The sequence below is a fragment of the Salvelinus sp. IW2-2015 genome, linkage group LG10 (genome assembly GCF_002910315.2).
Source record: "Salvelinus sp. IW2-2015 linkage group LG10, ASM291031v2, whole genome shotgun sequence".
Classification (NCBI taxonomy): domain Eukaryota; kingdom Metazoa; phylum Chordata; class Actinopteri; order Salmoniformes; family Salmonidae; genus Salvelinus; species Salvelinus sp. IW2-2015.
In genome coordinates, this window is record NC_036850.1 from 7204173 (window position 1) to 7219274 (window position 15102).

The 15102-nt window shown below is 40.8% G+C and overlaps 1 protein-coding gene across 3 annotated transcripts in view; it reads right to left on the reverse strand.

The window, feature by feature from the left end:
- Nucleotides 1-15102, reverse strand: part of LOC111969232 (anoctamin-1) — a 54126-nt gene that overhangs the window by 21619 nt on the left and 17405 nt on the right. For all 3 annotated transcript variants that reach the window (XM_070445351.1, XM_070445352.1, XM_023995240.2), the window contains exons 3-8: nt 8233-8577; nt 3871-3969; nt 3202-3353; nt 771-825; nt 315-366; nt 78-133 (exon numbers count right to left, since the gene is read on the reverse strand). In XM_070445351.1, coding sequence (XP_070301452.1) covers nt 78-133; nt 315-366; nt 771-825; nt 3202-3353; nt 3871-3969; nt 8233-8577 — 759 coding nt within the window. The remainder of the gene's footprint in view (nt 1-77; nt 134-314; nt 367-770; nt 826-3201; nt 3354-3870; nt 3970-8232; nt 8578-15102) is intronic.

Here is a 15102-nt window from a genome sequence, read left to right on the forward strand (position 1 = left end):
GACACAATGAGTGTTGTCTGGTCACAGAGCGCTTGGCTTTGCATGGGTATTGATAATATGTGTAGTAATATACCCACATCGTGAAGAGGGTACGCAGCAGTGTAAACACCATTGCCAAGGAGACTGGTGATTCCTGTAAATGTCATTTTCAAGAGATCAAATGTACTATCAAACAGAAGGCGCACAATAGCAATACTATTCTACTACAGCATACTAGTGGTGTCTAGAAAGATAAGACAGATGTAATTTACAACCCTAAAGGATCCACATTCATTGTAATATCCACGAGAGAGAGGGGACGTGGCTCGGCTTACCCATGGTGTATTTGGCTTTCGTGCATCTTGTACGTTTCAACACTTCATAAACCTAAATGGGTAAATAACATAAATGTAAAAATTAAAAAAACTTCCGCAATGTATTAAGATGATCTCAGGTAATAATCACATCCAAATAGGGCAGAAATCCTGTCTTGTGCAATGAATTTGTTAAGAAATGGACCTCAACTCCTGGCCATTAATGAACAACTCAAAATGCATTGATGGGCAAGTTGTTTTCAAACTTCCTGGCTATCTCCAAAGTMATTTTAGCTCAGTATTGATGTTTCTGTGGAGCGGTAAAGTTCTACACCATCTCCACTGGGAGCAACATCCGTTGATTGAGAAAGAATCCAATGGAAAGTAAATCACATGAACAAAAMAAATACGTTTACTTGTGGTGTGAAGGGCTTTTTATTGACTTGCCCATCATTCAAGCAGATCTATAGTACTTACTATTGAGGCCCTGGTTTTGCTGTCGAAGAAAGACTCTCTGTCTGAGAGATCAAACCTGTTAATACAGAAGACAGAGGAGCCTTCTGTCAGTGGTTTCTTTAAAGAGCCATGTACTCAACCGGCAGAAACTATGTTACTGTTCCGTGCAGAMACATCATATCAGATTTGTAGGTACGTGGACAGCAATGTTTTTTTTTTTAGGCCAAGATGACATACACATGTGTTGTCATTAGTTAGACCAGACATACAATACAAGGTGGTTACAAGGAGAATATGGTTGCAACATRTCTTGGTAGCTAGGGTTAGTCAGCAGCCTGGCCTACACAGTGTTCATTGAGAGTCAGGAGCTCAAAATAGCCTGTAACCTCTATGCCCACTCTCKTGAATAAAATCTAGCTTGTTTACTAGCCTTGCTCAAAACACATTAAATTATGGTGCTTTTTACAATACATAATATTCTAACATCCAAACGCGGATGAATTATTCCTTGAACATCAGAGGATAAGTCTCTGTTTAAAAAKAATATTGAATCGCAGTGTGGATGTCTTCCGAACAACATCTTTGTTCAGATTTTGTATCCGTTGATTTTGTATCCGTTGATTTTGGGCCTGTTGATTGCACCTCTACATTATTACCGTCATGGCACAGCGGGGCCATTAACCATGTCAAAAATGACAAAGAGCTCAAGACTGGTGAAGACTGCGGGGGTAGAAGAACAATTTCAATTCCATTTATTTCAGCTCAGCCATGTCCCATTATGGGGAAATGCACCTACTGAGATGAATAATTACAGGTAGCAGCCTGTATCATTCATACATAATCACATATTCTGCACTTAAAAGCATCCAGCTCACTAATTACAATCTTTAACACTAAAACTGCTGGGCCGTGTGGGACCCCCCTTCAAGCAAATGAGCAGCCATTTTGACTGCCACATTCTTACAGTGTAATTCATATTTCATATACGCTATCGCAAAAAGTATCATTTGGTTGTGTTTATGAAGGTCTAAGGTAACAGAATACTCTTTATTGTATTTCAAATAACAATTGCATTTTCATTTGTTTATGTTACTGTAGGCTATACAGTATGTAAAGATTTTTTATTTTTTTTAAACACAAAAACGCAGGTGTTCAATCAATTTTTTTAGTGGGGTGCCTTTGTTACAGCTATGAAACAGAAAGCATACAGTACCTCCATTGAACACACTAACAGATTATTTTTATAATGACCCCCCCCCCCCCCAAAAAATACCCCAACCACCAAGGCGCGCAGTCAGCAAGACGCACAATCTAATGATGTAGCCTAAACATCATTATAAGTGGGATTGATAAATAGTGAAAATCAGCACATAAGCAATAATGGCATTATAAGAAGTGTCGATATGACAGTAGTGAAAAATAGTCAATTATCTATTCGCTGGATACCATGGCGAATTTGTTTGTTTCTTTGTCATCAAAATGGAGGTAACGCATGATCTCTCTGAAGCAATCCCGTGACATGTTTTCTCAAAATAAAAGTATCCCATTCAAGTCTGACCAAAAGCTCCCCATACACACGCTCTTTCCACCGAATACTCCACGGACGTACAGGATTAAAATGAACACTTCCAGGTCATCAACAGACAGATCCCAGGCAGTGTCCTTACTCCGTAATGACATATGGTGTTGATAATCTCCATGTAGCAGTGTCATTGGCTTGTTCTATCTAAATGGTGCCATCCCTTCCACTCTCCTCTCTCACTGTTCCATTTGGTTGTGGCGGGGGAACCTACGCAGTGCACACCATTTGGGCTTTTTTTTTTGCACTTAAGCATAGAAGGTGTAGGTTATTCAGGCTGCAGCTCAGAATCAGAAGAATAATCATCATGATTCATTTCTTCCCCGCCATCTGAGTCATTTTCATTCGGATCTTGTAGCATCGCTAAGGCAACATGTTCATCCATTCATCTAGGTCTTCTTGCCATTGTAAATTACGCACGCTCTCACTATGTACACTATGTACTCCCCCAATATATATATTTTTAAATGGCATGTCCTCATAAAACTGGTTATAACTATTTAGGAAAAGTCAAGGACGGAGGCGGGCAAAACTGAAAAAATGGCAGCGTAATAATTGTTTTAAAACTTATGAGCAGTCAAAATGACTGCTTTAGCGGTTCTAGTGTCAATAACGCCACAACCAGTGCTGTAATGATTTAAATAGCTATACTGTGGCATTGTACCCATGTCTTGCATTGAAAATACATTTCTTTCCGATTGCAATAAACATTTCAAGCCACTTTGAATTTCTCACATGCATAGAACTGGGAGTACACCCATTAACCTTTGAGCTCTGCATCGTTGATCACTTGTCAGAATGCACTTAATGTTCAATGATGAGACTAAACCCCTGAACCAATGCCACAGGTCTCAGTGCTACTACTATACTCACAGGTGCTGCTTTTCCCGGGAGAACGGGTGGGAAAGATGCTTCACATTTTGGGCTCTATTCGGCTCCACTTTAGGATGAAGTGGTGCAGTCACTTTGCGGATGAACAGATTGATCCTCTCCACCACATTACTTCCCTGATTGACCTCGTACACCTGAAGGGAAAGGGAAAACAGGAAGAAAACACGTTGAGAAATGAGTGCATGAAAGGCTATCAGTTACATTATTCTTGTTTGTTTGAACAATTTTGTAATTTCACAGACCCTCTTATCCAGAGCGACTTACAATTAGTGCCTTCATCTTATGATAGCTAGGTGAGACAACAAGCCATCACAATCGTATCAAGGACATGTTCCCTCAACAATGTGTTTATCAGCAACGTCAGTGCGAGTAGAAAAAGACAAGTCCATTTTTTATTTTTTGGGGGGAGAGGGTTGGGGAGGGTAGCGCCGGGGCGCTGTGAGAGTTATTTAAGGTACTCTTTTAAAAAAGATAGGGTTTTAGACATTTCAGAAGTTGTGCAGGGACTCTGCTGTCCTGACTTTAGGGGGAAGCCTGTTCGAGCATTGGGGTGCTAAGAGAGGGAAGAACTTTGACTGGCCTGAGCGGGAGCTGCCTTCCCATAGAAACTGACCAGTGATCTACAGTGATCCATCTAAAGGCAGGCCATACCTTTTTGGTGGGCATCTTGAGCTTCATGAATTCTGCTTCCCGACAGAGCACATTCCAGGGAGCATGGATCTTCAGGAAGCCAATTCCTGGGATTTTGTTCTGGAAAACAGAGAACGTGATGTTGAATAAAATAATAATAATAAGGCAAAAGGCTTTCATTGATATTTTAATGTGTGATGAAATAAGTTTCCCCTGTTTTATCTGCGTGATATATGTGTCCCTAGAATGAAGCTACTGTCACATCTTTAAGGACTAATCAGTCTCTCCAAGGTAAAGCACAGCAATGATACTGCAGCATTGTAACTGAAAAAAAAGTCGCAATGCTACAATAGCAAGGATTGTTGTTGGTTTGAGTCAGCCAAAGGCTGTATCCACTTGAATAGAAAACCATGTCTCATAGTCTAATATATTCCGGATAAAAGTTCTCTCTCCACAATCTCCTCTATCAAAAACAACAGTGGTTATGTAAGTCCCTCTCATATGCTCCTGACCTACATCCTCACACCTCCCAGCCCACTTCAGGGTCCTGGCCCTGTCTGTTGAGAACACTGTGGCAGACTACACTTTTCACAGCAATATCAAGCAGAACAGATCCTGCCAATTCTATTTTGGGGCTTTGGTTCGATTATCCACAAACAACCCTCATTCATGGACAAAGTAAATTAATAAAATAAAACGGGGAGGGTTGTTCCGACTTACTCAACAAAGCATACAGATGTTGTCAATAAGTATGAAATCCTTTTGAATTTGCCTTAATATCACTCAAAACAAATCTTCTCCCATGTGAGCAACAATCACTAAATGGTAAGAGACCTCTTCATGCATGCAATGGGAACCCAACTCCCACAGAACCACATGCCTCCTACCATTTTTCTGCAAAATGTCACGTAACAGACATTACAAAACACATATCAACGATAAAAGATAGAACAGTAAACACATGTCAAATCTTTACTTAAGTGATTTCTGTACTGGTTTGCAAAATGGAGTGGTTACGAACTAGGCCTTACCATTACTCTTTCATACAGGGAAGTTTCCCATGGTTTTTAAATCCCAAATATGTTTTATGCTGTATACTGTAGGTATTTCAATCTGAATGGGAGACACAATGGCTGCGGTCCAAACACATAAAAGATACACCCTCGTCCACTTACCATCGCCTTGTGCTCTTTGGGGAATCCCCGTTGCCATCTTGGAGGGTGGGTCAAATGATTAGCCAAGCAAGGGAAGTTTGCAACGTAAGCCCCTCAGCCCTCGTTTTTAGTAGGCTTTGCGAGTGTACAATTATGTTCACTCCGGGGCCTGAAACTCCCCATATGTCACGCCCTGATCTGTTTCGCCCATCTTCCCCATTATCCCCTGTGTATTTATACCTGTGTTCTCTGTTTGTCTGTTGCCAGTTCGTTTTGTTCGTAGAACCTACCAGCGTTTTGTTTTCCCTGCTCCTGCCTGTTTTCCTGCTCCTGTTGTCTAGTTTCCCGGATCTGACCGTTCTGCCTGCCCTGACCCTGAGCCCGCCTGCTGTCCTGTACGTTACACACTCTCTGGATTATTGACCCATGCCTGCCTTGACCTGTCGTTTGCCTGCCCCTGTTCAAGGAATAAACTTTTGTTTTCATCACTTTTCTTCACTGTCTGCACCTGGGTCATACCTTGTGATACCATAATTCAATGATTGTACATCCGCTAAGAAAAGTCAGCGAAAACTCAATGGAGAAGTCAACATACAAGTGTAAGTAAAAACAAAAGCAAATAAGTTAGAAATTGTGTTACTAATGCACATGATGGCAAAAACACGTCTAATAAAAGGTAAATATGGCTTTTTTTAAATATCTTTTGGAAGTTCCATCTAGGCAGGCTAGCTAGTTAGTTAGCTAATTAATTTACTAGCCATCATTCAGTAGGCGTATATTAATAATCAATTATTTAATATACAGTTGAAGTCGGAAGTTTACATACACTTAGGTTGGAGTCATTAAAACTCGTTTTTCAACCACTCCACAAATTTCTTGTTAACAAACTATAGTTTTGGTAAGTCAGTTAGGACATCTACTTTGTGCATGACCCAAGTCATTTTTCCTACAATTGTTTACAGACAGTTTATTTCACTTATAATTCACTGTATCACAATTTCAGTGGGTCAGAAGTTTACATACACTAAGTTGACTGTGCCTTTAAACAGCTTGGAAAATTCACGAAAATTATGTCATGGCTTTAGAAGCTTCTGATATGCTAATTGACATAATTCGAGTCAATTGGAGGTGTACCTATGGATGTATTTCACGGCTTACTTTCAAACTCAGTGCCTCTTAGCTTGACATCATGGAAAAATCTAAAGAAATCAGCCAAGACCTAAAGAATTTTTTTGTAGACCTCCACAACTCTGGTTCATCCTTGGGAGCAATTTCCAAACGCCTGAAGGTACCACGTTCATCTGTACAAACAATAGTACGCAAGTATAAACACCATGGGACCACGCAGCCGTCATACATCTCAGGAAGGAGACGCGTTCTGTCTCCTAGAGATGAACGTACTTTGGTGCGATAAGTGCAAATCAATCCCAGAACAACAGCAAAAGACCTTGTGAAGATGCTGGAGAAAACAGGTACAAAAGTATCAATATCCACAGTAAAACGAGTCCTATATCGACACAGCAAGGAAGAAGCCACTGCTCCAAAACCACCATAAAAAAGCCAGACTACAGTTTTCAACTGCACATGCGGACAAAGATCATACTTTTTGGAGAAATGTCCTCTGGTCTGATGAAACAAAAATAGAACGGTTTGGCCATAATGACCATCGTTATGTTTGGAGGAAAAAGGGGGAGGCTTTGAAGCCAAAGAACACCATCCCAACCGTGAAGCACGGGGGTGGCAGTATAATGTTGTGGGGGTGCTTTGCTGCAGGAGGGACTGGTGCACTTCACAAAATAGATGGCATCATGAGGCAGGAAAAGGTATTGGAGTGGCTATCAAAAGCCCTGACCTCAATCCTATAGAAAATTTGTGGGCAGAACTGAAAAAGTGTGTGCGAGCAAGGAGGCATACAAACCTGACTCAGTTACACCAGCTCTGTCAGGAGGAATGGGCCAAAATTCACCCAACTTATTATGGGAAGCTTGTGGAAGGATACCCAAATCGTTTGACCCAAGTTAAACAATTTAAAGGCAATGCTACAAAATACTAATTGAGTGTATATAAACTTCTGACCCACTGGGAATGTGATGAAAGAAATAAAAGCTGAAATAAATCATTCTCTCTACTATTATTTCACATTCTTAAAATAAAGTGGTGATACTAACTGACCTAAAACAGGGAATTTGTACTAGGATTAAATGTCAGGAATTGTGAAAAAGTGAGTTTAAATGTATTTGGCTAAGGTGTATGTAAACTTCCGACTTCAAGTGTAGGTAGACATGCACTCATAATTGACTGTAGCCCATATAAAGTACCCACAAGCTACCGGTGGCTGAAAACACAATCATCACGGGATGAACAAGTGATGAATTTCCGGCCAAGGGTGGTCCATTTAAAAATCATTCCTTCCTCCCTTGCCCCTTGCCCTGCAAGTGTATACTCGTCAGACGTCATGATACGTAATCAGAAGTGTTCACTTAATTTAAGGACTGAGGGGATAGGGTGAGTCTTTAAAGTGTTTGGTCCGCAGACAATTTATCTTGGGTCTTGATCAATGTAACAATTTATGATAAATGAGTAATGATTAATAGGTCAATAGCCACTCTAGAGTGTATATAATAACCTATGACATTAGGCCTTCTTTTGCTTGTAAGGCTGAAAATAATTACTCCCATTGTAGAGAAAATCTATTGCACACGCTGCCCTTTCTTATCAGATCTATATTTGATGAAAGCTGTTCATTTGATAAAGATCAATAATGTGACGAATGCAGGTCAATTGTAGATTTGAAAAATCATATCTGATCACAGTAAACCCTCAACGCAAGAGGAAGTTCAATGTGCTTTGTTCCAGTATGAAGAAGATACATGATACAATCGCTACATGAACACTAGATGGACAAATGTCAACCAGTCAATATAAGGAGGAATGGAGAATTAAGTCGCATTCAATGGAACAACATGACCTCAAAGACAATATCTGAACATTGATTGCCAAGATGTGAAAGAATGCAGCTACAAGCAAGCATCTAGTCTAAATGCACAACCACACCAGGGCTTGAATATTACGCCAGAGTCTACTACAAAATAGGTTGCTCAACATTTTTGGTATCATTTTAGGTTAGGCAGTCTAATTGCTAGGTTATTCCAAAAAGACCTTGAGATGTTCTACTGTTGAGGTTTTCAAACGTGTGGGGAAAACACACAGTCCAAGGCCACTAACTCACCCCCTCATCCTTCTCTAGCTCCAGGCCCATCTCTCGAAGGTTATCCTCAAACTCAGTCTGGCGGAAGCGCTTGTCATCCTCATGGTAGTCAAGCCGATGCTTGTGGGCAGCAACCTCAGGGTCTTCTTTGGGTGGTGGCGTGTCCCGACCTCTCATCATGCTCAGACTGCGGCGCAGGCTCCTGAGGATGCGGTAATCCCCGAAGTGGGATGTCTTGCGACGAAAACTCTGGGGTTTCTGGATATGATATGTGAGAACATAGTCCACCCGCCGCTGGCCATCCTGGAATGTAGGCCCCTGTTTTGGGCCTGAGGCTGCCTCATCTGACTTGAGGGAGTTCAAGGGCTGAGAAGAGAGAGAGGGGGATTATAGTTTTAATGGAGACATGTTGGCAGATCATGAGGAGAAGGCATGTGTCATTCTAGCCTGTGAGAGTTTGTTGTGTGTACATTTGTTTATCTTTTAAATTGCAATAGCTTAAGCCTTGTGGACAGTCAAATCCCCTCCACCGTGATAAATCAGTGCACTCAACCACATCTCTGCTACGGCCTTCTTCAAGGAGTGGGAATTTAATAATTTTGTACAGATTAAATGCTGCCCCTCAAAAGATGACAAAATAAACTTTGCACCCTGCAACACATTACGTTAGACTTTCTCATAACACTGTCCTAATCCAACTCATGAAGACATACTGTACCTGAAGACCAGTGACCAAATCAATTATATGCTACTTGACAGTACGACTCACAGTACGACTCATATGGTAACAAAGTGACTCTGGTGTTTGTCTTCGCCTGTGACCTAAAAACATTTTTGCTTCATTGTCCTTGAATACATTATTTGTTAGTGTGAAATGTTCGTGTGAAATTAGATTTGGCAGCAAATTAAAGTAAGGCTTTAAATTAAATGGAACGTTTAAAAAAAATATATATATATATAGTGCCAGTCAAAAGTTTGGACACACCTACTCATTCAAGGGTTTTTCTTTATTTTGACTCTTTTGTAGAATAATAGTGAAGACATTAAAACTATGACATGATCACATGTGGTCCTGTGTGGCTCAGTTGGTAGAGCATGGCGCTTGCAACGCCAGGGTTGTGGGTTCATTCCCCACGGGGGGACCAGGATGAATATGTATGAACTTTCCAATTTGTAAGTCGCTCTGGATAAGAGCGTCTGCTAAATGACTTAAATGTAAATGACATAACATATATGGAGTCATGTAGTAACCAAAAAAGTGTTAACCAAAATATATTTTCAATTTTAGATTCTTCAAAGTAGCCACCCTTAGCCTTGATGACAGCTTTGCACACTCTTAGCATTCTCTCAACCAGATTAAACTGGAATGCTTTTCCAACAATCTTGAAGGAGTTCCCACATATGCTGACTACTTGTTGGCTACTTTTTCTTCACTCTACGGTCCAACTCATCCCAAACCATCTCAATTGGGTTGAGGTCGGGTGATTGTGAAGGCCAGGTCATCTGTTGCAGCACTCCATCACTCTCCTTCTTGGTAAAATAGCCCTTACACAGCCTGGAAGAAGGTTGGGTCATTGTCCTGGTGAAAAACAAATGATAGCCCCACTAAGCGCAAACCAGATCGGATGGCGTATCGCTGCAGAATGCTGTGGTAGCCATGCTGGGTAAGTGTGCCTTGAATTCTAAATAAATCACAGACAGTGTCACCAGCAAAGCACCCCCACACCGTCACACCTCCTCCTCCATGCTTCACGGTGGGAACCACACATGCGGAGATCATCCGTTCACCTACTCGGCGTCTCACAAAGACACGGCGGTTGGAACCAAAAATCTCAAATTTGGACTCATCAGGCCAAAGGACAGATTTCCACTGGTCTAATGTCCATTGCTCGTGTTTCTTGGCCAAAGCAAGTCTCTTCTTCTTATTGGTGTCCTTTAGTAGTGGTTTCTTTGCAGCAGTCTGATCACGAAGGCCTGATTCATGCAGTCTCCTCTGAACAGTTGATGTTGTGATGTGTCTGTTACTTGAACTCTGTGAAGCATTTATTTGCGATGCAATTTCTGAGCCTGGTAACTCTAATCAGCGTATCCTCTGCAGCAGAGGTAACTCTGGGTCTTCCTTTCCTGTGGCAGTCCTCATGAAAGCTAGTTTCATCATAGCACTTGATGGTTCTTGTGGCTGCACTTGAAGAAACTTTCAAAGTTCTTGAGATTTTCTGGATTGACTGACCTTCATGTCTTAAAGTAATGATGGACTGTCGTTTCTCTTTGCTTATTTGAGCTGTTCTTGCCATAATATGGACTTGGTCTTTTACCAGAGAGGGATATCTTCTGCATACCAACCCTACCTTGTCAACACAACTGATTGGCTCGCATTAAGAAGGAAAGGAATCCCACATATTAACTTTTAACAAGGCACACCTGTTAATTGAAATGCATTCCAGGTGACTACCTCATGAAGCTGGTTGAGAGAATGCCAAGAGTGTGCAAAGCTGTCATCAAGGCAAAGGGTGTGTAATGACTGTACTGTGAGGAACCAGATGGGTCGGATCAGCTTTTCAGTGGATGACTTCGGCCAGACCCTCTCACCTACAGAAGGGGAGAAGGGAGCTGGTGGAGGGTTGACAGTTCACACCCTATTGTAAAATCAGGGATAAGAACTTTCAGCTATCTCCCTCTCCAAAATCACACAGGAATGTGCCTTTGTTTTCACAGACATTTCCCGCCCGAAACTCTAACACGTTCTAAAGCAAATACTGTAACAATATTTCTAACATAGAATGTGGGGAATGGTCAGAGGCGATCGAAAGAATAATAATGTAATTTCGGTTGTTATTTTGTGATGTCATAAAAAAATTATAAAGGAAATACTCTAACTTGAAAAGTATACACACTACATGTACGAAGTCTACATCCGCCCCGTTGTGTATGAAATATGACAAATTATGAAAGTGTTTTTGTTGACCTTTTCATACTGGAGTTCCAAATATCTCTAATATCTCTTTTATGCATGTGATGTCAGAATGCGCTCACTATTCAAAAATGTGATTGTTACGCAACAGGACAGTTAATTCCCGCTGCTCTCAAACTAAGGCACGCTGCCTGTTTTTATTTATAGATTGTTTCAACTTGTCAATTTCAAATTATTTTCGAACAAGTCTTTATTTTCTAACAACAGTTTGAATTGAGGTGTGTTCCGCCTCCTTATTAATTCACATAAAAGTAGGCCATTTCACCTTTGCGGACGATAACTTTTTGGGCATTACTGACCCGAATAAACTTCCCTAAGCACCAAATGTTTCTGCAAATCAAGTCTACAGAAATTTGCGCGTCTCCAGTCAAAACAGGACCTGCACACACGTGTTCACATTTTCCATCTGGTGCCCGCATCACATTCATTGTTGTTTTCATTACTACATGATAATACATTTGGAAATGTGTGCGTTCATATCAAAGTAAGTGCCTTATTACGTTATAATAGTTTCTGTATGTCGTGTTATGTCGTTTCTACTGTAGCTCACTGTATGTATGGAGTATAATATATTTGTGTGTAATCCTTATAACCGCGGACACACGAGGTAACGTTATTAATTTCATATAACCTTTATGGTGTTATATTTAATCGTGCTTATCCAACTAGCTACATTCTTCTATTAGCTCTGTAAAACAATGCTAATTGCGTCAGAGAAGTATTAGCTTTGGGTTGTATTTTGAAGCTACCCTGGCCTTATGACCATGGTTTGTTTTCATTCAGCCTATTTAGCATAGCTCTGTTCTGCCCTGCCCTGCCCTTGTGGAGCAGATTCTTACTGTTATAACTCATATTTGTGATTTTGTCAATGCAATATGTTATTTTTATAGCAGTGTTATTATGTTGCTTCTTTGTAATATTGTTTTATTGCTATATCCTGATATTGTATTCTAATTAGTAATAATTCCTCTTTACTCTGTACTTTCAGAAACCACACACACAAACAGTATTGTCAATATCATAACTGGAAGTGGACATCTTTCGAGTGGAAGATTGAGGACAGCTTTTGTATGATATGTAGACTATGTCCTGGACAAATCCTGTCTTCACGTCGCACATGACAAAGAACTTGACCCCAAACCTGTGCCTTTTGGAGGGAATATATTGATGGAACGCCAGCTGACCCTTCCATAACATCAGGGACTCATCAATGCATAGGTCCTTCTATTGCACAAAGACCCGACCAAATGCTGATGTCAGGCTGATAAGAACATTTGCTATTTTGTGTAACGGGTCATACGGGTCATTTAGGTTGGCATTAGCATTGTTGACAAAATGCAGGCATCGCAGCAGAACTAGGAAGCGGTCTTTCGAAAAGAGGTTGGCAAAGACGGGAGTTACAAACATAGGATCTGTGCTCCAGTATTATCTTAGGGAGTTCTTCTTTACTATTTCCATGAGAAGGACTGTCACCAGGAAGGTATATATTTCACTAGTTGTGGTTGTCACCCATTTAGTGAGTTTYCCCCTCACACCTGGCTCTCTCTTCTCCTGTAGCTCCAAGGCATAGCAATTGGTCTCCTCTACTATGTCTCCCAACAGCTTCTCTGTCAGAAACAGCTTGAAGCACTGCCTCAGGGGGAATGGAAAGGGGCTTTGCACTCCAGACTGGGACTCATCAAAGCAAACAGCAGGGCCAGGAGGGGTGAAATGGCTGGCGGCCTTCCAGCTACCACAGAACTCCTGTACTGCATCCACTGTCAGTCTGCCTTCATCACCACCAGCATCTTCAAAAGGACCTGGGACTTTGTCAGTGGACAAGGGGTCCTCAGATTTAGGGTTCTCAATGGCTACAAGGTTGAGGGCAGTTCCTCACTGTCACTATCAGAATCTGATTCCTGACTTTCATACTCAGACTCATTGTCAGAATTTATAAAAATCTCTGGAATTTCCCCAGTTGTGAGTTGTCTCCTTTTGAGAGACATTAGTAATGCTACAGCTTATCTCACTATCTACTTACATAAACAACAACACTGAATGTCTCAGAGTGGGAGTGAGAGGTTACGTGATTTACTGCCGGCACGCGCCACTTATATCAATACATCACTATCACAAAATGTTTGATGTGGTAATTATTTATTAATTTACTGTTTTATTCACGTTTTCAAGTMCTGGTGACAAATCATGCATTCTGATTCTTACATAGATTGTAATGGACACATATTATGTGTGKAACATACTTTTTTGAAGGTTGCACTGATTATGATGAGCTAAGCTAATTCCAGCTATGTGTGGAGCCATGTTTGTTGACATACAATGAATTCTGGGTTTCACGTAAACGTCTGTCGGACCAAAGCTGCTATAACAAAATGAGGTGAGGGAGGGTTCACTCAGTTTTCAAGTAAACTTCCGGAAGTGAAAGATGTGATGTGAAAAATGGTAGACAACACACCCTCTTCAACATGCATACTATAGACAAAACTAATCTTGTCTCCTCAAATTATCTTTAGTTGATGCGAAAAAACAAACATGGGGGCTCGCACATCGTCGGATTACTTTCGATTTCTAGAAAGTGTTTTACTCAATCATTTCTATCAATGGTGAGCTCACCCCGTGATGTGATTAATTATAAATAGTAATTGCTATTAGCTAATTCATATTGTAGTTTCTGTCAACCGAGTGTTATAAAAATATGACCGCTTGTGTAACCTCAATCTATCCTCATTTAGCACTAGGACAAATGTAGTCTACATTTTCTGGTTTGGATGATTGTGTTATGCTGTAGCTACTGTGAATGTCTGAACATTGCATCCAAAACTGGTCAAATTCTGGTCAAATAAGGACTGTGTTTGTGCAAAATGTTTCTGTGAAAAAACAGTGTGGCCAGCTCAAATGCTGATTGTTGCGTCAATCGAAACTGGACGTTCTAAATAAGCGTTCTAATCAGACCGGTTTGAGCGTACGCTACAGGGACCACTGTAGAATGATCACACAAGTTTGTTGGTATGTATGAAAAGGTTAAGAGATGGATGTGATCTTAGAAACTATAACCAAATTGAGATGGTTTGGGATGAGTCGGGAACGCAGAGTGAAGGAGAAGCAGCCAACAAGTGCTCAGCATATGTGGGAACTCCTTCAAGACCGTTGGAAAAGCATTCCAGGTGAAGCTGGTTGAGAGAATGTCAAGAGTGTGCAAAGCTGTCATCAAGGCAAAGGGTGGATATTTGAAGAATCTCAAATGTAAAATAAATGTTGATTTGTTTAACACTAATTTGGTTACTACATGATTCCATGTTTTATTTCATAGTTTTGATATCTTCACTATTATTCTACAATGTAGAAAATTGTATAAATAAAGAAAAACCCTTGAGTGGGTAGGTGTTTTACATTTTTTGATCGTTTTTGCAGCTTCCAACGACTCAAAACCTAAACTTTAAATAAAACATTTTTAAAAATTAAAATAATAATGAGCAAGCTATCAGAGGGGGTGGCCCCCATTCTCCCGCTAATTAATGAACCCTCACCCATAGAAAGATTGATCGCTGATCTCAGCAGCGATATAAACCCAAACTATACCATAAGAAGAAAAAAACGTGCAGAAATTGCGACAGACGCCCTCCAGAATAAACCTTCAGGCGCAGGCATTGTAAAGGTTCTCTCCAGTATAGCCCTGATATATGGCCGCCAGCAGAGATTGACATCGGTCCTGTACCACAGTGCACAGCAGAAGCACGAGCAAGAAACGGTTGACATATAGGGACAGGTGGAGAGAACCGGGAAACGAATGACAAAAGACGGGAAAAAAATACTGCTAACCGAGGACCTGCGTTTGAGAACGGAAAAATTAAAAGAAATGGCAAAAACGTATGACGACGAACGAGCACAAACTCTTGAACAAAATCTTCTTCCACAGGAACAAA